General features: G+C 47.9%; 1 protein-coding gene across 1 annotated transcript in view; it reads right to left on the reverse strand.

The window, feature by feature from the left end:
* The window catches only part of NUP133 (nucleoporin 133), a 1,584,091-nt gene that overhangs the window by 346,490 nt on the left and 1,214,271 nt on the right, over positions 1 to 23,330 (reverse strand). The window contains exon 21 of the mRNA XM_085611954.1: positions 8,774 to 8,909. Within this exon, the coding sequence (XP_085468080.1) occupies positions 8,774 to 8,909 (136 nt within the window). The remainder of the gene's footprint in view (positions 1 to 8,773; positions 8,910 to 23,330) is intronic.

Raw genomic sequence — 23,330 nt, forward strand, 5'->3', positions numbered from 1 at the left:
ACGTCGATCGCCTCCTTGACGTCGATCGCCTCCTTGACGTCGATCGCCTCCTTGACGTCGATCGCCTCCTTGACATCGATCGCCTCCTTGACGTCGATCGCCTCCTTGACGTCGATCGCCTCCTTGACGTCGATCGCCTCCTTGACGTCAATCGCCTCCTTGACGTCAATCGCCTCCTTGACGTCAATCGCCTCCTTGACGTCAATCGCCTCCTTGACGTCAATCGCCTCCTTGACGTCAATCGCCTCCTTGACGTCAATCGCCTCCTTGACGTCAATCGCCTCCTTGACGTCAATCGCCTCCTTGACGTCAATCGCCTCCTTGACGTCAATCGCCTCCTTGACGTCAATCGCCTCCTTGACGTCAATCGCCTCCTTGACGTCAATCGCCTCCTTGACGTCAATCGCCTCCTTGACGTCAATCGCCTCCTTGACTTCGAACGCCGCTTCGACGGCGAACGCCGCCTCGACGGCGAACTCCGCCTCGACGGCGAGCGTCTCCTCTTCGCCGACGGCGACAGGCGACCTCCCCTCGACGGCGAGCACCGACGGTTTCGACGAAGACGAGGACGATGCCGTCGACGGCGGCCTGTTCAGCTCCCTCGACGTCGAGCGTCGACGCCGCTTCTCCCCAGAGCCCTGGGGAGAAGGTGAACAGACCGTAGTCATCCCCCTCGACGCCGTAGTCGACGTCATAGACGACGGCGGAGAATGGGGACGTTTGCCGGTCTTCCTGCCCCTGGGGAGCCCCCCAGAGGTATCCTAAAACAGAACAATCTCTATTTCAAAGTACAATAGACAGTTGAGACATGACCAAAGATTGAACATCCAGGAAACAGTGGAATTCCCACTGGATGAATGGTGACATGGTCATGTTCAGGTTACACAAAACAGAATGAGTGAGAACCCATACTAAGCTCCAAGGAATTCCAGTATAAAAATTACAAAATGCTTCGGACTGAAGAGGTGCCAAGAAAGAGAAGAAGGAATAAGATTGAGAGAAAATACCTGCAACAACTAGGTAGAATGATTAACTGTAGCACCACAGACATGGATCGTATTGTACCCAGAAACTGCACTTGGAAGAACACAGGAACTGATTAAACAAAAAATAATAATAATTCCAACAATTGTGCACAAGTGTAGGTTTACTGTTTCCCCATCGAGTAAAGTGTTATATGGGAACAATAATTAACCTTAAGGAACCAGAGAAAACCAAGGCCATGCAGGAAGAGAGAAAGCAAAGAAAAAAATGCATTAGATGAAGGCAGCAGAGGTCAAGCTGGTCCAAGAAGCTGACTGTTAATCAGAAATACGCCCAGTAAGACCTACTTGAAACTTCAAATAAAAGCAGAACAATGACATCTGCATTGCAGGTGACCTTCAAGCAAAGGGATTGTGTTGGCTGAATCTAAAGTGCCTACTGACATTAAAGGATAACTGTGCTTATGCTGTGTGGACTTCCTATGTCCAGCCCAAACCTCCCTCGTTCCAATGCCAGGGTGATTGAGCTAAATTAACAGAAAGACACAGACAAATCAAAAGGAAAAGTGATCTTCTAAACATGGTCTACTGTATTTGATGAACAGTTTGGTAACTCATTTGGGAGCAGACTGAGTCACCCTGTAACCCTTCTGGATAAAAGGAAAAGCAGAAGAAGCATGAAAAGGGATACCCATGTTTTATATATATTTTACAACTAAGCACAACAAATACCATGATATTAATAGGAAAAACAAGCATTTGCAATACAATAGAGTTCGCATTTACGAGAGTTTAAGCTATTCTATGGCAGGACCGGAGGCTTCGGATTATGCCTTCTTCCTTCGCTTTATTTTTTACAGCAGCAACTCAATAAAACATCAACAACTACATTTCCCATGAACACTTGGGCAAACAAAAGTCTCAATAGAAGTCCTTCCTCTCTGTCCGCACCCCGACAGGTCACCATAGTCCATCTACGCTGTTTCCTCTTCCTTCGCTGCTCAGCAGCAGCAGCAGTAAGTTAAGTCGTTTTTCTTATTTCTCCCGAGTATATTTTATTTTTATGGGTGTTTCTACTGTTGTATGCTAGCGCTTGCACTGTTTTTCTCCTGGCAGATTCCCTTTACATCGCGGGACGCTTAGAGCGTACCTCACGGATTTTCGCTTAGTGACTGTTGCGGTGTGGTCCTCCCGCCGCTAGGGGGCGGACATTCCTCCCTGTGGGCAGCGCGAGTTTCAAAACTCGGATCACAGAGTTTTCTGACCAGCGCTGCCCTCAGGGAGTTGTCTGCACCTTGCCACCTGGTGTGACACCCTTAAGGGTCGGTTTTCCTGTATTCTCAGCCCTGAACGCCCTCTGGGGTCTGTATTGAGTGTTGTGACTGACACCCTGCGGGGTCGTAATTGCACCAAGTGCTGTGGGACACAGTCCTGGGTGGTTTGCCCTGTGACAGGTAAGGGCTGGTGTGTCCCCAGGGCTCTGCCCGTCTATTGTGCGCCTTTGGCCACCCACATTCGCCTGGGCTCCCTCTCAACTCGAAATTTTAGTGCCTTCAATCCTTTTCATTTGTGCTAGTGCGCACACACTGCCTAAGCTTCTGTGACAATGCGGAGCCTAATTTAACTCAGAATGCAGGGAGAACACGACCAGTACCAGGAGGAGGATCCCCTAAACTACCTCCCCTGGGATGATGATTTTTATCAGGCAGTAGATGACTATCTATAGGGCTGTAGATCAGGCCATGGGACCCCTTGAGCAGCGTCTGTCGGCGTGCTTGGATGAGGTTTATGCGAAGCTAGCGTAGCTTATCCTTACTCCTTCTCCCACCCCTGTGCCCACACCCTCCTCCCCACCCAGCAAAAAGCCCTGCACCGAAGGGGATGACACGGAGGCCTTTGCACGCTTGAACAGCGCCTTTATGACACAGGAGGCCCCTCAACCGACCCAGTTGCCCCCTACAGAGGGTATTCCACCAACCCCGCGAACCGCCTCGCCTGATGCCCTCAACGATGGGGACTCCCCTGATACTGATGAGGAGGCGTGTTCCTCTAGGTCTTGGCACCCACCTTCGGGCCCGGCCCCTGCCCCGTCGGGGTCTTCGGACATGTTGGACCCGGACGATATTGTCCATCCGAGGTCTTTGGACTGGGTTCCTGGGGACAAGGTGGCCCACTGCGTGGCGAGTCGTCTGCGTAAGCCCATGGATAAGGACGCTCGCAGCCACCTTTGGGCGGAGTGCCCTCGCCCCAGCTTAGAAGGGAAGGTGGCGCTGACCCAGAGATCGACCAGAAGATGGCAACCTTTTTAGCAAAGTTTATTAGGGACCCTAAGAAGGGAATCGACCGTTCTTGGCGCACCTGCCAAGACAAGCTGCTGGATGCAGTAAGTCCTGTCACCAAGATCTTAGACATGGCTGAGGAGGCCAAGTTGGCAGGGGCCCTAATCTCCCTGGAGGTTTTCTCCAATTGGGCGCAGCGGGCGATCGTGTTCATTGGGAAGACGAATTGCGAGCTCTCCACAGAGCGACGGAGGTCACTTCTTATTAAGATAGACCCCAAGTTGGGTGACCTCGCCTCCTCGGAGGCGGGTGCTGTGGCCCAAGGGGGTTTGTTTGGGGACCCCTTCGTCAAGGAATTGGGGAAGTTAGTTGCTACTTTAACGTCCCTTGACAGGGCTCAATCCAACATTCGAAATGTTTTTACCCCTCGGGTTTTCGAGAGGGCCGGACTTGGCAGGGGCCGCTCGTTCGGTCGCTTCAACAGCTCTGATCGGGGGCATGGCTCTGGTTTTGGGCAGTTCCAGGACAACGCCCGCTTCAATAACTTCTATCCGACACGAGGGCAGAAGTTCTGTGGTCGTGGAAGCCACAGAGGCCAGCAACAAGGTGCTGGAAGTTGTGAGTGTGCTGACATCGGCGAGCCTGCAGGTGGGGGGGGGCTTAGTGCGCTTCTTCCCGGCTTGGGTGTCCCTCACGAGCGATGCTTGGGTGCTGCAGACGATCCAGGGCTTCCAACTGGAGTTTCATGGCCGTCCTTGTCAGCTATATCGTCCCCACCCCATTACCTTCTCGAAGCGCGATGCAGAGTTAGTGCGCGACTAGGTGTTCGCCCTCCTCCAAAAAGGGGCGATTTGTCACTCACAAGAGCATCCAGGTGTTTTTTTTAGCAATCTCTTTTTAGTCGACAAGGTCGACGGAGGCCGATGTCCAGTTATCAATCTAAAGGACTTCAACGAGTGGCTGGTATACCGCCACTTCAAAATGGAGGGCATCCGCCTCCTCCGGGATGTTTTGCGTCCGCTGGATTGGATGGTCAGGCTCGACCTGAAGGATGCCTACCTGACAGTGCCTATTTTTTCCCCTCATTGGCGTTTCCTGCAGTTCATTTGGGAAAGTCAGGTGTACGAGTTCACCACGCTCCCTTTCGGTCTATCCTCCGCTCCGTGGTGCTTCACTAAGGTCCTTTGGCCGGTGGTGGAGTTCCTGCGGGCACGGGGAGTGCGAATGATCGTCTACTTGGACGACATGTTGTTTCTGGACCAGTGCCCCAAGCGGCTGTCTACCCAGTTGCAGACCGCTGTCAACCTCCTTCAGGGTTTGGGGTTCGTTATCAACGAGAAAAAGTCCCTGCTGGTGCCCGTCCAATGCGCAACCTTTTTGGGTTTCAATATTGACTCCGTATCATCCACTTTGAGTCTTCCTGCCAGGAAGATGGCGAAAATCAGGCACAAACTGCGTCAGTCTTCTCGCTTCGTCGATTCAGGCCATTTTCCCCCGGCCCTTGCATAATTGGGCCATGCAGCGTCTGAAGGCGCATCACCTCAGACGGGGTCGGACATATTCGCAGCTGATTTCCCTGTCGGACGAAGTGAGGGTCGAGATGCAATGGTGGCTCACGCACATGGAGGCCTGGAACGGCCGTGCGATATTCGGTTCAGCCCCAGATATCGTTATCGAGTCGGACGCCAGTCGCTCCAGGTGGGGGGGCCCGGTGCGGAGAGTTTTCCACAGGTGGAGCCTGGTCCACTCACGAGCAGTCGCTGCACATCAACTGCTTGGAGTTGCTAGCCGGTTCCTTTGCAGTTCGGTGCTGGACCAAGGGTGGGGTGCAGTCGTGTGTCCTCCTCCGGATGGACAATGTTTCGGCGGTCCGCTACATCAAACTACCGGGGGGGGGGGGGCACCAGGTCCAAGATGCTGGCAGATTTAGCCAAAGATTTTTGGCACTTTTGCCTGGACAAACAGATTTCGGTAACGGCGGAATATCTGCCGGGCGGGAGAACGAGGTGGCCGATAGGCACTCCCGTCACCTATTGGATGCCAGTGTCTGGAAGCTGGATAGTCAAGTTTTTTCCCTCCTGTTGGAGAAGTGGGGCCCCCTTCTCGGTGGATCTGTTTGCATCGAGACTAGATCATCAATTACCGAGATTTTTCAGCTGGCGCCCGGATCCTCTGGCGGAAGCAACGGATGCTTTCCTCCAGGACTGGCAGGGGGAACAGGGATATGCATTCCCTCCGTTTTCCATGATCACGCGAATGTCAGCACTGCTGCGACGCCAGCAGACGGAGGTGGTCTTGATCATGCCATGGTGGAGGCTCAAGTGTGGTTTCCGGTTCTACTGGAACTTTCTTGGGATTTTCCAATCCCACTCCCCCACTCTCCTCACATTCTACTCAATCCGAACCTTGTTCCCCATTGACTAGTCCAAGAAGGGAAGTTTCGATTGATGGCCTGGAGGATCTCCGGCGTTGCTGGACGATCTCCGGCGTCGCTGGACGCTCCCAGGCCTTTCGGGCAAGGCTGAGGACTTGCTCTCCAAGGCGTGGGCAGATAGCACGACCAGGAGGTATAGATCAGCCTGGCACCGATGGCGTCGTTGGTGTGTGCAACGGGGTGTTGATCCCGTGGAGGCGGATGTAGTCCATGTCCTTAATTTTTTGGCGAGTTTAGCAGAGGATGGTTTGGCCTATCGATTAACACCTTCCGTTTCGTGATTTCTACCGGTCACATGGTGGTACAGGGCTCCCCTGTCGGCGAGCATCCCTTGGAGTATGCCTCCTCAGGGGGATTCGCCTTTCGCTTCCCCCGGAACCCCGATACTCCGTCCTCTGGGACGTCAATAGGGTTTTGAACCTTTTTCTGTCTTGGCAACCGAATAGGTTTCTCTCTCGTAAGGAGGTGACAGCCAAGTTGGCAATAATGTTGTGTCTGGTCTCCTGCAGGCGTGTCTCTGACGTAAGAGCCTTCGATATTTCGGCCAGAGTCTTTTCACCGGAAGGGGTATCTTTCACTGTAGAGCTAAGTCTAACACAAGGGTTATTTCGTACCCAGCTTTTCCAGACTCCCCTAAACTGTGTGTAGTTCAGTGCCTCCGTGCCTATGAAGAGATAACTAACGATTCTCGCCCGCAGGGGGAAAGACAACTGCTCATTGCGTTACGCAAGCCGTACAAGGCAGTCTCATCCCCGACCATCGCCAGATGAGTGCGTTGGGTAATGCAGGAGGCGGGGATCGACACCAAACAGTTTCGTGCTCATTCAGCGAGGTGTGATGGCCTCTAAAGCTTTTGCCCTAGGAGCGCGATTGGAGGATCTGATGCGCGCGGCCGCTTGGTCCTCAGATTCCACCTTTAAGAGGTTTTATTTCAAGCCGGTGCTGGAGGTAGCGAGGTTAGTTGTCGACAAGCTTTGAACTAGCATAATCCGAAGCCTCCGGTCCTGCCATAGAATGAAAATTTGCCTAGCCTTCGTGCTGGTAAGTTAAAATTCTATTAAGGACTCAGAGGCGAGGATTATCCCTCCCAATGACTTCGGAGAAGTGGACCCTCCCCGTATGACTGTAAGTAATCCATTTAGGGGGGTTATTTCTCAGTTTAGTCTTGCGTGGTTAATGATGTTGCACAATTGACGTTTCCTTATGATAAGTTCACTGGATTTTCGGTTCCGCCTCTGACACTGCCTCTTTTGCAGGAAATGGTGGTACCAAACAGGACGCATGAGATCCGACAGGATGTGCTTCGGGCGAAGAAAGAGGAAGAGGAAACAGCGTAGATGGACTATGGTGACCGGTCGGGGTGCGGACAGAGAGCAAGGACTCCTATTGAGACTTTTTTTTTCCAAGTGTTCATGGGAAATGTAGTTGATGTTTTGTTGAGTTGCTGCTGTAAAAAATAAAGCGAAGGAAGAAGGCATAATACTCGCCTCCGAGTCCTTAATAGAATTGAAACTTACCACCACGAAGGCTAGGCAAATTTTCATTGTCATTTACAATGGCAATTGCTCAAACTCTTGTAAATGTGAGACCTATTTCACTTCAAAGGAGCGGCCCCCGTTGTCCGGGGCTGCTTGAAAGTGAAAGCGGGCATTGAGCGCTGAAAAGCACGTCATGCTTGCAGTAGGAGAAACCCATTAAAGTAAAGAGTGCTTACAGACTAAATAAGGCATACCGAGTTGCATCCGAAGTAAAGGGGCCAGTCGCCATGGGTGTTTACAAATGCAGACAAGGCGGTACCAAGGAGGGACTAACAACCCTAACAATTACTCGCAAGCCAGCCTTTACGAAGGACAATGACAAATATGGGTGAGGGAGTAGGCGGAGCTTCTCTTCTATACTCCACCACAAGAGGTTTCGCAGAGCAGCCCATGCGCGTCGACTCCGGCTCGACCTAAAAAAGAAGAGTAGCTAGATTGAAGAGCTTTCTATGTAATGGAAGTTGCAGTCTAAGTTGGAGCCAGCAACTGAGATGCTTCAAAATGCAAACACATAACTGGCCAACGTACCTGCACATGTGATAGAAACATCTTGCTGTGTGATTGATCTGTGCTTATAGGCACTTAATGTATCCTGTCTTAATCAGAGAACACAGTGTTCCTAGGTTGTTCTTAGAGCTAGAAACAAACCTTTAAATTCATGGCTGGAGTATTTTCTTGGAAGTTCCAGTGCTTCTTGTCTAATCCATGACTACTAAAGTTATATGTCCCTGAGAATGAGATTGCCAGGCAGGAATCAGTCAAAAAATACTGAGTTGCATTGCTATTGGCTGAGCGAATATGCAGTATACAAGAATTCTTAGCCCGGCGCCAAACCATGTGTATATGCCTGTTATTTTTCCTTCTCTGTCTATGCTAACTTGAAGAAAGAGCTTGGTACTAAGCTATATGCCAATATAAAAACATAGTATTTCACTCAACTAATCTGTTTTTATGCTTCTTGAATCTTCATTGACACATTGTGGATGAAGTCTTTTTGAGCTTCAGTCTGACCTACTGGGTTGCAATCACAACCATAAAGAAGCATAATTAATAGTGTATGGGGATCTGGCATAGGGATGATAAACCCAAAAATCCACTGTGACTGCACTAGCCAAGAGGTGACAGTGCCTGCATTTGCCATTCAGTCGCCCAGTCTAAAGCACATGCATTATCATATGAACTATGGTACTAGGCCCCTGTTAACTAGTCTAATCTCAGATGACTAATGGTGAAGCCAGGGTTTCTAAAAATACACCTCTGTTGCCTTTAATGCATATATGGTGATAGTAGTTGTCGAGGGACTGGAGTACAATTTCAGCGCAGAACTGGCACAAACTTGCAGGAAGGTTAGAGCTCAGAAGATGACAAAAGTGGAGTGAAGTGGGTTACCCACCTAGATAAGATGTCCAGTAGGCCTGCAAAATATTTCAACCACTACATAGTTTGAAAAACGAACAAGGCAATCTCAAGAGGACTCTACAATTCTTGCCCCTTAAGGGCAGGTTTCTCTTTTTACTTTAATACTTTATCAGCTCTTACCTTCAACTTTCTCTTGTGTCACATCCTCTGGGAAACTGGATGCCAGTGCAGCTAATTTACTCAGGCCCAACAAAGTTTTCTTCTTTGCAAAGTATCGGGTTTCCAAATTCGCCAACGTCAGTAGTGTTCTGTGAGCCTAAAGTAAACTTACAATTAGCACATGGTACAACAGGTTGGTGTGATAGTGTCTGTGCTACAGAGGAGAGCAGAAACTGCAAATGACCCTAAATTCCACTTACAAATATCCTTGAAGTAACGCTAGCAACAAAATCCATAATATCGCTTACTCAAAAGTTCAAAAGCAGCTCTTCCACCCATGCTTTGCAGAAGCGCTTGTGAGAAGTTGACCTGATATATGATGTCACTAGTTCTAGTGTACACCTTGTATCAGTCCAAACAACCCTTATGGTGATTGGTTGTAAAGTCAACCTTATAGACCAGCTATCCTAGTGGTAGCATGGACAAGAGCAGTCTTAGGCTAAACTCTGTATGGCATGTGAAGCCAGCTGTTATACCATTTGTAATCCCTTGAATACCAAATGAAAGGGCACCACAACAGATATATATAAAAATAGAATGTATTTATTCTAGTCAAAATACCCTCAGCACTCTTTATGAGATTCGAGGCAAGTACAACACAGTCTTATTTAAGCCTACATAAGTCACACAGGTAAGTAATACAGTTAGGCCCTAGGGGCCACGCAAACCATATACTAAGTAAGTGGTATAAGAACCACTGTCACGAACACAGGATAGGCCTAGGGAATCGCTGGGGCTACACTATACTACCAAAGGTTAGGAAGTGGGAGGCCCGCGGGATTCAGGTGCAGAGTGGAAACACTCATGCGTAATACGTAAAAGTCGATAGAAATAGAAGTTATCAGAAATTAAGAGTTTTAGGACACTTCTGGAGTAACTAGGAAGTCGAGACTTGGAAACTAGACCCTAGGATAGTCAATACCCTTGTGAGCACCGGAGTACTCAAGTTACCTAGCCCACGGGCTAAGGGTGCATAGGTGTGAACTTGCGTCTGGTTTCGTCGTGGACTCCTATGGATGCCTGAAGGAAAGTTGCTGACAGGCAGACAGTGAAGAGGGTCCGGTGGATCACAAGGATGGAATCAAGAAGGAAGGATACCTGCAAGAGTCCAGGTCACTAGCCAGGAGCCAGGAAGGAACCAGGAAGGAACCAGGCGATGTTGTGAAGATGCAGGTGAAGAGGTGAAGCTTGTCGCAGCAGCCACGGGTACCAGGAGGCGTCGAGGACGACCAGGAGATGAGCTGTCCCACGAAGGCTCTTGCTGTCGGCGGCGTCGATGTCGAGCTAGGACCCAACAAGCCTTGGCAAGCGGAACCCACGCAGGATGGAGGACTTGCTTCTGGTGCAGACCAGGAAGGTCTGGGGTGCTTCTCTTTCACAGAGGAGCGAGTGCCAGTCTGGAGGAGCCGGACCAGCAAGATAAAATCAAAGGTTTATCGTCGCAGAGGCTACTAGCAAACGGGCCAGCAACCGGACAATACGTCGAGCAACTCAGGTGCAGAAGGGCCCCACGCAGAACACGTGAAGTGTGGGGAGCTGATCTTCTTTGCAGATGGTGCTCTGGATTGGGGCTTCTCAATTCCCCAAGCACAGCCTCGAGGAAGCCTCAGAAGTCGCGCTAGTCAGTTACTAGCCACTTTTCCCAAGTCGCCGTCCCACGTCCCTCGTCGCCTCCACGGGACTCAGCTTTGCTGTAGATGTGGATCTGGTTCAGAGGTGTCTGGAAGTCTCGGCGCTGGTCAGTCTCTGCAGTCGTCCCTCGCAGGATTCAGTCGCAAAGCAAGCAGCGGTCGCTGGATGGTGCCTGGTTGCCCAGGGTGGTCACTCCTTGGCCACAAGGGAGATTCTTCAGTCTTCTTCCCGAGGTCGAATGTCGAAGGTCCAGAGTTTCTGTTCAAGTTGCAGCTTCAGGATAATCTAATACTGCAGGGCTCAGCTACCTACTGATATACTAGGCTAGTGGGCTGGGCTACCTGCAAGGTCCCTCCTATGGGTGGGACCAGGAAGGGGAGTGGTTACACCCCCTTTCCTTTGTCCAGTTTCGCGCCAGAGCTGCGGCTGGAGTGCCCCAGCGCCGGTTTGAACTGGACTATGCATGGGACACCTTGTGTGCCCCAGGCATGTCTCATTCCTTTTAGCCCTCCCTGCCCCAATACACTAAAGTCTGTCTGGGGAGGTGCTAGCACCTGCCCAAGCAGGAAACCTATTGTCCAGGCCTCCCTGGCTGGGAGGGCTCCCAGCTGCAGGAGGTCGGACTCGTGTCTGTGGCAGCAGCATCCATTTTGTGATGCTGAGGCTTTGGTCAGAGTTAACAGCAAAAGTAGGATTTTAACATGTCTCTCCCTCTAGAAGCGAGGAATAATATCCTCATCACCAGAAATGGTATGGGGATAATATTCCAGAGTGTTAGACACCTTACACGACATGTTTTGATAAAGCCAAACCATAGTTACCATAACCGTTTAAGATTATAAGGTACTTTAAGAGTATATGGTAGGCTATATCATAGAACAGCTATAAGGACATGGTTCCGAAAGCTGCAGACAGGCTCAGCTCATGCTAGAGCACCATCTCACATGTTACCAAGCACTCTGCCTCCAGGATTGTTAAGGCCTGCCATAGAAGTGGCTGATAGGTACACATGTGTCTATATATAAGGTAGGTATAGGAATACTACACCTAAGCAAGGGGTGATTACACGACCTTGCCCCAGCTGAGTGATCAGCCAGTTGTGTCATAATGGAAGGCCAGGCCAGGGGTGGCATAATACATGCTGCAGCCCCTGGTAGGCCTAGGGTACACCTATGCCCTGGGTACCTAGGGTACACTGTACAGGGTCCAATAAGGTGATCCTTACCAATTGGGTATGTACCTAGGGTACATGGAGTCCATTTTAAGGAGAGAGCAGACAGCCTGAGACCCTGAATGGCAGGATCTCAGGCCAACTAAGTCGAAAAACCAGCTAGACACTAGGCAAAAAGTTGGGGGTAACCATAGTCAGATATTCACCTTCCTACAGCGCTCATCATTCATTGCAGCCATACACTGCAGAAATCAGAAGTCCAAAACAAACACGAAAACAACATTACAGAAAGCTGGCGAATTCCAACACTATTTGTTGCAGAAATACTGCCAGAGAGCTAAGCTACAATGGCACAGATCAACAAACACAATGGAGGAACCCCCAACCGAACCTCGTGAAACTAGGACTACACACTGCAACGCCTTTCATGGAAACCATCACCCTACAGTCTCAGTAACACCCTCTCACAGAAATATACACATAATGAAAAATGTCCTGGCTATCGTAACGCTGTTTCACTTCTATTAAGGACTCAAGGGCAGGGATTATGCTTTACTTTCTCCACTTTATTCAACAGCAGCCCTTCTTTATTTTTTAAAACAGAACCACAATTCCAATGGAACACTTGGAATGGTAAAACAAACGATGTGTCAACAGTCTCATAATCCAATAGGTGTCCAATCAGAGGTCAGCATCACCACGATAGTCCTTCACCTCTGTCACCAACTCCTCTTTCGTTACACAAGTCATGCCCTAGCTCTTTTCTTACAAATCCTGTTTTCCATTCTCTGCTCCTGAGAACGAGAGAGAGAATATCAGCCAACAAGAGAATCCATAAGTAAAGTCTAACTAATAACTTTTCTTGACTACCTGCAATTCTACACAATACACAGGATATGCATAACCAAACTCTGCTGAGTTATTAACACTGCACAAGATTACAGCAAGAGAATCGAAATCTTCACTTACTAGTCACGGTGAGGGGTTCCCAGATAATTACTCCGTAGTGGGACAATCCTCGCCTCCGAGTCCTTAATAGAATTGACACTTTGTTATGATAGCTAAGAAATGTTTTATTCTATGTCAGGAACGGAGGCTAGGATTACCTTGGTTTAAACCTTACTTACGACCAAATGAGCCATATCCAGCGCTGGCTTCAAACAGATCCTCTTAAAGGTAGAATCAGAGGACCGTGTTCATATCTTCCAGACAGGCACCTAAACTCAATGCCTTCAGGGCCATTGCATCACGAGTGGAGTATGCACCAAAGATGCTAAGGTCTACTCCCGCTTCCTGCATCACCCAACGTACCAAACGGGCTATGATCGGGGAGGAAATCACTTTATGCAACTTCTAGAGAGTGATTAGGAGCTAACTCTCACCTGGGGGCCAAAACTCCCCTGACATCTCCTTGTAGGCCTTAAGGCACTGGACTATGCACAGTTTATGAGAATTAAGGAACGCTGGGTATTCTATAACTCTAGTATTACATTATGTATGCCTGCTCAGTGTAAAAGACCCTCACAAGGGAGAGAAAGACCTTCCTATAATGTGTAGAGCTCACACATCTGAAACCTCTGCATGATACCATACAAAGCAACATCGCCAGCTTTGCTGAGAGTTCTTTCCTTGATAGGAATCTATTAGGTTGCCATGATAGTATACGTTTTAAAACCTTATTAATGCTTATGTTACGCTGCTCCAGAGGCAGGGACAGCCTAATACCCCATAGGAGCCTACATTATTATTATTACACAAACTGGTGGTCCCCTACCAGGGGCCTTTCCACTGGCAGATGTTCAGCCGAGATAGCTGAACTGAAGGTGTTAATTGACCGGTATGTCATGCCTTTCGGTGCCAGGTTGGCCATAAAATTCAAAACTTGCACTATCTCAGCGCTCACGGGATCGCAACCCAGTCGCACACACCAACGACACCATCTTTTCCAAGCCGATCGGTTTCGTTTGATGGTGCTGTCTGACCATGCCTTTGACAGGAGGTCCTCAACCTGCTCCGAAAGTCCTGAGAGCGACGATTGTCCCATGTAATCCTCCACGCCATCGGGCGAAGCAACCCTTCAAACAACATCTGCTGAGGAGTCTGATACGGATTGAAAAGGAGAGAGTCTGGAATAAGGGGAGAGAGATTGGAAAATCCCAAGAAAGTTCTAAGAATCGGAAACCAGGCTTGAGATTTTCAAATCGGGGTGATCAACACGACTTCCGCCCTTTGGCGTCTGATCTGGGCCGAAGCCCTGGTGATCATCTTGAACTGGGGAATTGCATAGCCCTTATCCGATTCCCAATCCTGTACAAAGGTGTCTGTGGTGGCCGCCAGAGGATCCGGCCTCAAACTGAAGAACTTGGGCAGTTAGTAAACCAATCTGGAGGCGAACAGGGCCACTGAAAAAGGATCCCATCGGTCCTGGAGGTAGGCAAAGATCTCCGGGTGAAGCTTCCAGAGATTGGAGTCCCAGAAGTGGCGGGATTGCCAGTCCACCACCTTGTTTTCCTCTCCTGGGAGGTATTACGCCGTGACCGATATCTGATGGTCCAGGCAAAGCTGCCAAAAACTGGTTGCGAGATCCGAGAGGACCTTGGACTGAGTGCCCCCCATGTAGTTTATATACTGGACAGTTAAGAACTTGTCCATCTTTAAGAGGATGCAGGATTAGATCTTGTCTTCACATCCAACAGCAGACTGCAAAGGACCCTTCCAGAAGTTCCAAACAGTTTATGCATAACTTCTGTTCTTAAGGAGACCACAACTCTCAAGTTGAAATCTTTCCACACCGCGCGCCCCTGCCTGACATGCTAGCATATGACTCTATAATGAGATACAGAGCAGAGCTGAGCTGAAAATTATCCTGCTGTTCCATGCTTCCATGTGTGAAAGCCACCATAGGATCTCTTTGTCCGTGTCCTCCGAAAGGACCACCAACTGGGAAAAAGGGAGTCCCTTCCTCAGGTGTGTTGCCTTTAAGCGTTGAAGTTCACATTAGTGCAAGGAGCCCGGAAAGAAGGCCTGGATGGATGAGGAGAGGATACCCACCAGGCGGGCAATCTGCCGCAAGGACACTTTTTGCCTGGCTAGCGTTTGCGGCAACTCATGTCAGATCTTGGCTACTTTCCTCGAAAGAAGACTTAGCGTAAGTCTGTGGAATCTATGACGAAGCCCAGAAAAACTGCTCTTTGTGCTGGAGACAGAAGGGATTTCTTCTTGTTTATGACAACGCTGAGGCTTTCAAGCAGGGTGACTGCCATTTGCAGGTCAGTAGACTACTGGCTTCTTGTGCCAGGAGAAGCATGTTCAGATAAATAATGAGTCAGGTCCCATGTGCCATGAGGTGCTCTACGACCAGTTTAAAGACCTTAGTGAAACACCACAGAGCAGAGGAGAGACCGGAGGGCAGGGTTGTAAACTGAAACACCCACTGCCACCAGAGGAACAGGAGTGTGTGTGGTGGAAAAACAAGCATGGTTAGATAAGCATCCTTCAGTTATAGGCGGACCATCCAATCCCTGGAGCGCAAAACATTGCGAAGGAGGTGAATCCCTTCTATTTTGAAGTGGCGGTAAACCAGCCACTGGAACTAGTTGATAACCAGTTTCTGCCCCCCATCTGCCTTGTCAACCAGGAAAACATGGCTCATAAAGCCCTGTGGGTGGGGGATGTTGGGACAAATGGCCAGTCTGGGAGCCTACCTTGGCACGCCCGTCATGACCTATTGATGCCCTTTTTGGGGTCTTTGATGAACTTGACAAAAAGGTGTCCATTCTGGGATCCAGCTCTGGTGTCAGGGTTACCTTATTATTTAAAGATGGGCGAGGGTATTCTGCTTTTAGGCAGTTACAAGCCTCTTTACCCAAAGGCATTTTGATCTGCACCTCAACATAATTTGCCACCTTGGTAGAGGGTGCCCACTCGGAGGAACGGGGATGGATACGCTCCTTAGGGTCGAGCATGTCCGAACCATTGTCATGGTGGGTGGAGCCAGAGGCTGAGGATGAAGGAGAAGAGCACCACAGGCTGGAAGGGCCAGCCTCATTGTCCGTGTCCCTGTGGGCATCCTCATCTGGGGGTGAAGCCAGATCGGGTAGCTTCTTTGCAGGATCCCAAGACACAGGGCAAGCTGGGCCTGCTTCAAGAATGCCTCCCTGAGGTGTGCAAAAGCATCATGATCTACACCCGCTTCCTGGGGGTGACTGGCCGGTATGGGGTAGTTATCAAGGGGTTGGCCCAGGGCAGAGGGGACTGCAGAACTCTGGACCTTGACCAGTTTCACGCATTCACACGCAATTTGACAAACACTGGTCCATGATTTCTTCTACTGCTCGATAAATTGAGGAGTCACAACGTCATAAAATTCATCCTCCCATGGGAGGGCAACTAAAGGATCCTCATCATATTGGCCATCTCCCTCTAATTCCATGGTGATTGACCAGGCGGGATGAAACAATGGCAGGTAGAGATAGTGGAGTTTCCACTAATTAATAGCCTGGCGCAGTGCTATCTGAAGCAGATAGAAATTAGGGCTCAGCGCAAAGCACTAGCAGTTTAGGTGGTGGGGTCCAGCGGGTCACGAGTGGGCAGAGCCTCACGTTCTTGGGAGCCCCAGGGACACCACCCCCTTTGGGTGTTATATCAAACTGGGGTTAAAGACTAGCCACCTGGGAGCGTGTCCCTTTCCAGGCTTTACAGCCTGACACACATCAATACAGACCCCAGTGGTGCGTAGGGCAAACCCACTCACTAATGTCCCTTGTGAAGGGCCTCAATATTGTTTAAAGATCAGGCTAGCAAGCCTGTACAGACCCCAGCTGGGGTGTCACTCTCCAGGGGCAGGCAGAGGCTGAGCAAGGCAGCACGCGATTTTGGCTTCCCTGTTACTGACAGGAATTAACAAAATCACGTGTCGCAAGCGATAGAGAAACCGCACTTCCACACTGCCACCTAGTGGGAGGAGGACCTCACCTCACTCTGCCACTAACAGAGAGTTAGTGCAGTTGCGTAGGCACACACAGCAGTCTCGATATGCCAAATAAGCATTAACACAGCTTTAAGAAGCACCTTAAAATATGCACAATGTCAGGAGAGAAAGGAAAAAAACACTTATCTGGGCTGCGAGCAGCGAAGAAAGAGGAGTTGGTGACAGAGGTGAAGGACTTTGGTGGTGATGCTGACCTCTGATTAAACACGTATTGGATTATGGGACTGTTGACACATCGTTTGTTTTTACCATTCCCAGTGTTCCATGGAAATCGCAGTTCTGTTTTAAAAAATTTAAAAAGGGCTGCTGTTGAATAAAGTTGAGAAAGCAAAGCATAATCCTCACTTCCGGTCCGGACATAGAATTCTTTGACAGATCCCCCATATCACATTCCCACAACCCCACACTCAAAACGCCCAACATATTTAACATGGCCCGTCTCTGTCCACACAATAAGATTAACAAACTTCCACAACTCAAAAGACTTAAACATGTGGAGTAACTACCACTTCTGTTCCCTTCTCTGCCTCCAAAAAAACCAACAACAACTGGGTATTGAATTAGCTATCTTAAATTATTAGGGCTAGGTCCAGCAGTCAAAAAAATCCCTGGTCACCCCCTTGTTTTCCAACCCAATCGACAAACCTAATTACTTCATTATATAGCTTTGCCCTGTGTGAACCATTCGAAATCACTGCTATCAATGGCACTTGAAAAGTCGTAGTAAAAAACACATGGGAAGAAAAATAAACACAAAAGTTACTAACTTCTCATCATACTCAATTCAGTCTGAATAACAGTTCACAACTCAAAGTCATATACATCAGAGATCATTCCAATTTGTTTAAAAGGGCCTTCATTAAAACTGCTGGGAAAAGTCTACATTCCAAACCAAATCCATTACAAAACACTCTTCAGAGAAAGGAAGAAAAACATTTCTACTAGAGAAATTATACTGCTAAACAAAATTACACTTGGCAACTGTTCAAAACTGTATCCCCAAAACTGTATGCTAAACTTTGACCATCTTTTTTTTTTCCCAAGTTTATTTTTTTCTTTCATTCTGCTGTTCACCTTCTAATCTTCCTGGCTTGCAGGATATAACTAGCAATAGCCAAGCAAATTATAGGAGGATGTAACTGTTGTAGAAAGATAAAACCAGGTTTGCACAGCGTCTCGGTCCAGAATAAAATTGATAAAAAAGAGAAAAAGTAAGGTGCTTTGTGTCGAGCAACCGTCACAGAGGCACGCACACACGTAGGTTCTCTATACTGTCAAACCTTTCAGGCAACACCACGGAGAGATGAACTGAGCTAAGGTGGAACCGCGTCAACACAGATCTATGCTGGACATTTGTGACTTAAATAAGGTTGGATGCCATCCTTAGTTAATAAAGGATAATGTAAAGTGACTATTTGTGCGTCCCTCCTTCATATCTCTTCCCGCTTTCGCAGTATCCTGCAAACCGAGCCTTTAGTTCACATTTGGTCATAGGTTGCACAGACTCCGGATTGCCAAACTATTCTTGAAGGCATAGGCAGTCACATAATGCAGCTGTGCTGAAAACAGCGCCCGGTTTAGTTCAGATTGAATGCCGCAATAAAAGAGGACATAATCGTATGAGATCTTCCAAATATGGCATATATAAAGGTCAGACATCTTTTCGGTTCAGCCATCATTTTTCTAAAACAGGCCTTTTACAACCTTTGTAAATTATCGACATTAATGTAGCCCTGGATGTATGTAACATATAACACCGTCGAAACCCCACTGTTAGCAGCCGAGTGAAACTTATTAATAACCTAAAAATGAATTAAGACTTCATAAGAGGTGGAACTAATTTGGATTTATGTATTGCTACTTATGCGATCTTATTATGCTTCTGTTTGTAGGATACTCTGTAGCATTCCAATGTCGTTTTAATAGTTTTTATTTATTATTGGATCTGATCATGTCAACTGCCCAACTTCTTTTTTGGCAAAATAGTGACCATCTGTCAGAATACTCGACTACACAGGCTCGATTACTGGGCCAATCAACTAAGTATAAACCGGACCGACCAAGTCCAAGATTCTGGTTGGCACCAACTCCCCTTACAAGCAATAAACTCTAACTTATAGTGTAACTCCCACAGAACGCGTTACAGTGTGCAGACCTTTTAACAGTAAAATTCAAACTCAAACACCACCCTACCACAGATAGAGCTCTCCAATTGATCCTCAAATATGCAACAACAACCGTAAGATCAGCAATTACTTCAGACCCACTGTCAATTTCGCAACAATATTAATAATCGTAAAGAAAACAAAAGCCACAACCTCAAACAAGCGTCAACGTTTCTCAACCTTGACCATGAACAGAAACTGTTCTTACATTGAAGGAAGCACCTTTTACAACTTCCAGGGAAGGAAATGCCATAATTACAGTGAAGTATCTTGCGAGTTAGTTAAGATGGGACCCTTTTGGCTCCTGGTGGACTCTGTAGAGCTGTGACGGAAGAGTTACTTACCTTCGGTAACGATATATCTGGTAGAGACACAGTCTAGCCGCAGATTCGTTAACTTAGAATATCTCCCCAGGCGTCAGACTGGATCCGGAAAATCTTTTTTCCCAGCAATACCTCTGCACGCTGGAAGGTGGTGTCGCCCGGCTCCGTCCTGACGTCATCCACGGAAGTGACGTCAATGGAGCTATATAATTCCCTCCCGGCGTGCTGACGTCAGTTTTCTACAGGAAACTTTTCCACGCCACAACAAAGAGCCATGACAAAAAACTGCGATAGCATAGGAACAGTGTGTGTTTAAAAATGCGTAAAATCGTTGAAACAACAACGATAAGTAACATGAAAATGAGTCAAATCAGAATGAGAAACAATAGTAAGTTGAACAAGCATTGGCATAGCCAATAGGTCTCGCCTTTGGGACCTTAGAAGTATTTAGTTATACAGCACAATATCCTTGGTGCAACAACATCAACTGTTGCATGGCTAAACACTTATAAGGCTAGACCTATTGGCTATGCAAATGCTTGTTTTTTTTTGCCAACGCTGTTTTTTTTTTCTTTCTGCTTATGTGGAACAGAATTAGCAAAAAGCATTAGCAACAGATCTGGACTGAGAATGAAAAGCTGCCCCTGGTAAAAATTTTAAAACCAGACACACACCAGCATGCCTTTTTCATCATTAAACAATTGAACAGGATAGAATTCCTTATTCCAAACACATAATGGGAGGAGAGAAGTAAGTTCTCAGTACTCGATCTGCCCGGTCTAGGGCGGCGAGCAAATACCACAGATCTCTTGGCTGCAAGCGGTAAGGAGTTTGCATTGATAAGTGTGTATCAACTCTTCGATGCCTCACGGTCAGTAAATGGAGCATTTCAAGTGATGAAGAGAAACACCTATCTTTGACATTTAGGGCAGGAGTTACAGAAAGTTGGGTCTGGATAACAAAGAAATCAGAGAAATTTTTATAGAAGAACTGCTGTCCGAGAGGTAAATTTGGTATATGCCTAATGAGGGCGAGAACTGAGAAGGTAACATCAGGAAAATGAAGAACCCATATGAGACCCGGTGAAGCTCGGACGTGATAATCTGACATAATAGTGGAAGCCTTGTATGAGAGGTATGTTTTAACTTGGCCGTATATGGCTGATCGTACGTAAAATGTCTGTAGAAGATATATACGCAATTGTCCGTAAGAAAAGAGCTAACAATCAAATACACAACCGAAACGCATAGACAGATACTGACAACTTACATCGATCCTTGTGTTGTGAATAAGGAATTCAGTCCTATTCAGTTGTTTAATGATGAAGAATGAGAGGGTGTTACTGAACCTATACACAGTATGAGGTTTCACTTTTAATCTTCCGTATATTTATGTGAAAGTACTGTCATACATCTTTATTGATAGCAATACATTACATTTTTAGATGTCTTATGTTTGTTCTTATCTCATGTTTGGCACAAGTCTGAATTTATTGTTAATGTATTCTCATTTTTTGGTCTAAGGGAAGATTTGCTTTTCTGTCTCTAAGAAGATCTTGTCCCCTTGGTTCTGAGAGGTTGCTCTCACCAGTTATACGATTCGTTCACTAGGCATACGATTTAATGACCTGAGGCTTTTTTGCTGTATATAAAATATTGTTTTAAACTAAACTGCAAAAATAAGGACAAGAAGACCATCACAGCTTATGCTTTGCCAACTTTGTCAAACAACATGAAACTTAGCCACGGTTAGTGCTAATGAACTGCAGCCACAGTAGTGGTGATTATAGCGCCAAGCAGTATGCACATTATTACCTGTACACCGAGGAACTATAGTTTAAATCTGAAAAATATCATCACAAAATGACTCTGCAATGACCACCACAGAATCATGAACACAGGAGACCATGGCAGCTTACAGCCCTACGAGTTCACACAGTGTGCGCTACAGAAATATCAGAAACATAACATTACAACGGATTCTCTCAGTGTAGGAGGTACTCTACGAACCTGTTCCAAAACTTATGGTGGGAGATTTGATTGGGTCTGGGGAGGGGCACATGACTCCAGTCTCGGTCAGGATGGCTGGGCTCTCGTAATCTTCAAAGTAGCATGAGTAAGACTCCTCTTCACCCAACGGCGACAGCTCGGGATGGACAAGAAGATCTTCCAATCAAACGACAAGTCGATACAGTCAGACAAGTATCCACCAATTATTGAGCCAGATACATCAACACAAGAAATGGAATAAACAAGATAAAGGCACGCACACAGCCATGCCGGTGAGGAAAGAAGACGACGAACTGAAGCGCAGCGTCCCTTAAACGGGCACCGTGCTGTTAAAATAAAAGTCATGTGGCAGTGTTGCGGCGAGGTAGGGGCGGAGGAGCGTTCAGAGAGCAATCGAGAGGAACGACAGATGGCGCCTGATCGGGCGCTGTAAGCTGCCAGTTGCGCGCGTGCATGCTCACGTGAACGCAAGCGCTAGGCCAGCCAAAGCGTGGACTAGCACTTTGAAAATCCACCTACTAAATGTCTTGCCTGAGACCGCGCATGTGCTGGCTCAGGTGAGACCTAAAAAGCAGCCAGTACCTGGAGGGACTAAAGGGAGCTCACAGAGCACCTGCTGCAAGCAAGGGCCCAAAAAGCGCCAATCCGTGCCCCACATCGAGGAGGTAACGGCTGCGGCACAAAAGAAATGACCACAGGAGGGAAGTTAGAAGAACCACAATATTGAAGAAACATGTTGCAAGACAAGGGACTAGAAGTGAACGACCACCAGAAGTTCACTACACACACCCTCCAGTGATTGAAGGAGTGCAGCACCAAAGAGAACCCAACCCAACCGACTGCCAGAGAAAGAAGGAGGCACAGGCTTGGGCGGTGGGAGGGAATTAAAAACAGACGAACTCCACTCATGAGGAACACAGGTGGAGCAACATGAAAAGGCAGTGAAAAGCAGTCCTTAACCACTTAAAAACATGGACGGAGTGGATAACCAAAGGGTTCGAAAGCCGAACACCACCCCCTGTGTCAAAGGAAGGTGCGAGAACACGCCACCAACCAAATACTAGGATGGGGTGCAGGCCGAAGGGCCCCACACATAACAAGACACCCTACCCCAGATTGAGGTGCGAGGGCACACCTCCGGAAGACCAAGGCCACCGGAAAGGGTGCCTGGTGGAAAAACACCATCTGCAAAGGCCTTACAGAGCAGGGAGGATGGGCAGGTGTTAAGGAATCTGAGGCTAGACTGTCTCTACCAGATATATCGTTACCAAAGGTAAGCATCTATTCCATCAGATTGAGACATCTAGCCGCAGATTCCTTAACTTAGAATACATACCAAAGCAATACCCAATAGGAGGAGGGTCTGCGAAACAACCACCAAGTTCCAGGAGAACGTATTCGTCAAAAGGCTAATGAAACACGGTGGGAACCGCAATGCCAATGCAAGTGACATTAGACCCAGGAACTCCGTAAGGAGCATGAACAAGGGACGGCAAAGACACCAAGGCCCCGCGAGGGACGGTGTGAGACCTCTCTCGTCCAGACACAGACGAAAGGAAATACAGAACCAGAAAGGTCAGTGCCAACGTAAGAAACAATGCAGTGACTCCTTCAAAGAAGGATTCCAGTACCAGTCCCTATGATCCATGAGGAACGAAGCCCCAAAGGGGCAGAACATTATGACAATGGTAGAGCATACCGCCTGATCATACACCACAGTGGATGCTAAAATGAAACAGGGGACAGTCCGAAGACTGTCCGGCCAAGAACAGGAGGCCTGTATGTGCAAGAAAAACACACATCAAATGTGTACCCCCTAGGACATGTGACAACAGTGGCAGGGACAAACCCAGAGCTTAGTGCCAATAGAGGCAGAAGAATCACCAGGGAGCAGAAGCTCAGAAGGTAGGCAAGCAGCCAAACGTACCAAAAGGTGCACTGTGAGAGGATAACCTGGAAAGCCAGGAAAACAGAGGACCCTATCCCGAAAGGGAGAGGGAGCAAGAAAGCGTGATACTAGGGCAAAAGAAATCTAGTATGCGAGTACCCCCGTGGCGTGTAGAACCTACGACATATACAAAAAGAGACAGGAATGTTGCCACACATACGTGAGTTGACGAAACCCTAAACAGGAGAGTCGGTCAATGGGTACCACTGTACACAGAACACAGAAAAAACAACAATAAAGGATTGAGAGAAGGCACACACAAAAGCACAAGTTACTACTT

The sequence above is a fragment of the Triturus cristatus genome, chromosome 6 (genome assembly GCF_964204655.1).
Source record: "Triturus cristatus chromosome 6, aTriCri1.1, whole genome shotgun sequence".
NCBI lineage: Eukaryota > Metazoa > Chordata > Amphibia > Caudata > Salamandridae > Triturus > Triturus cristatus.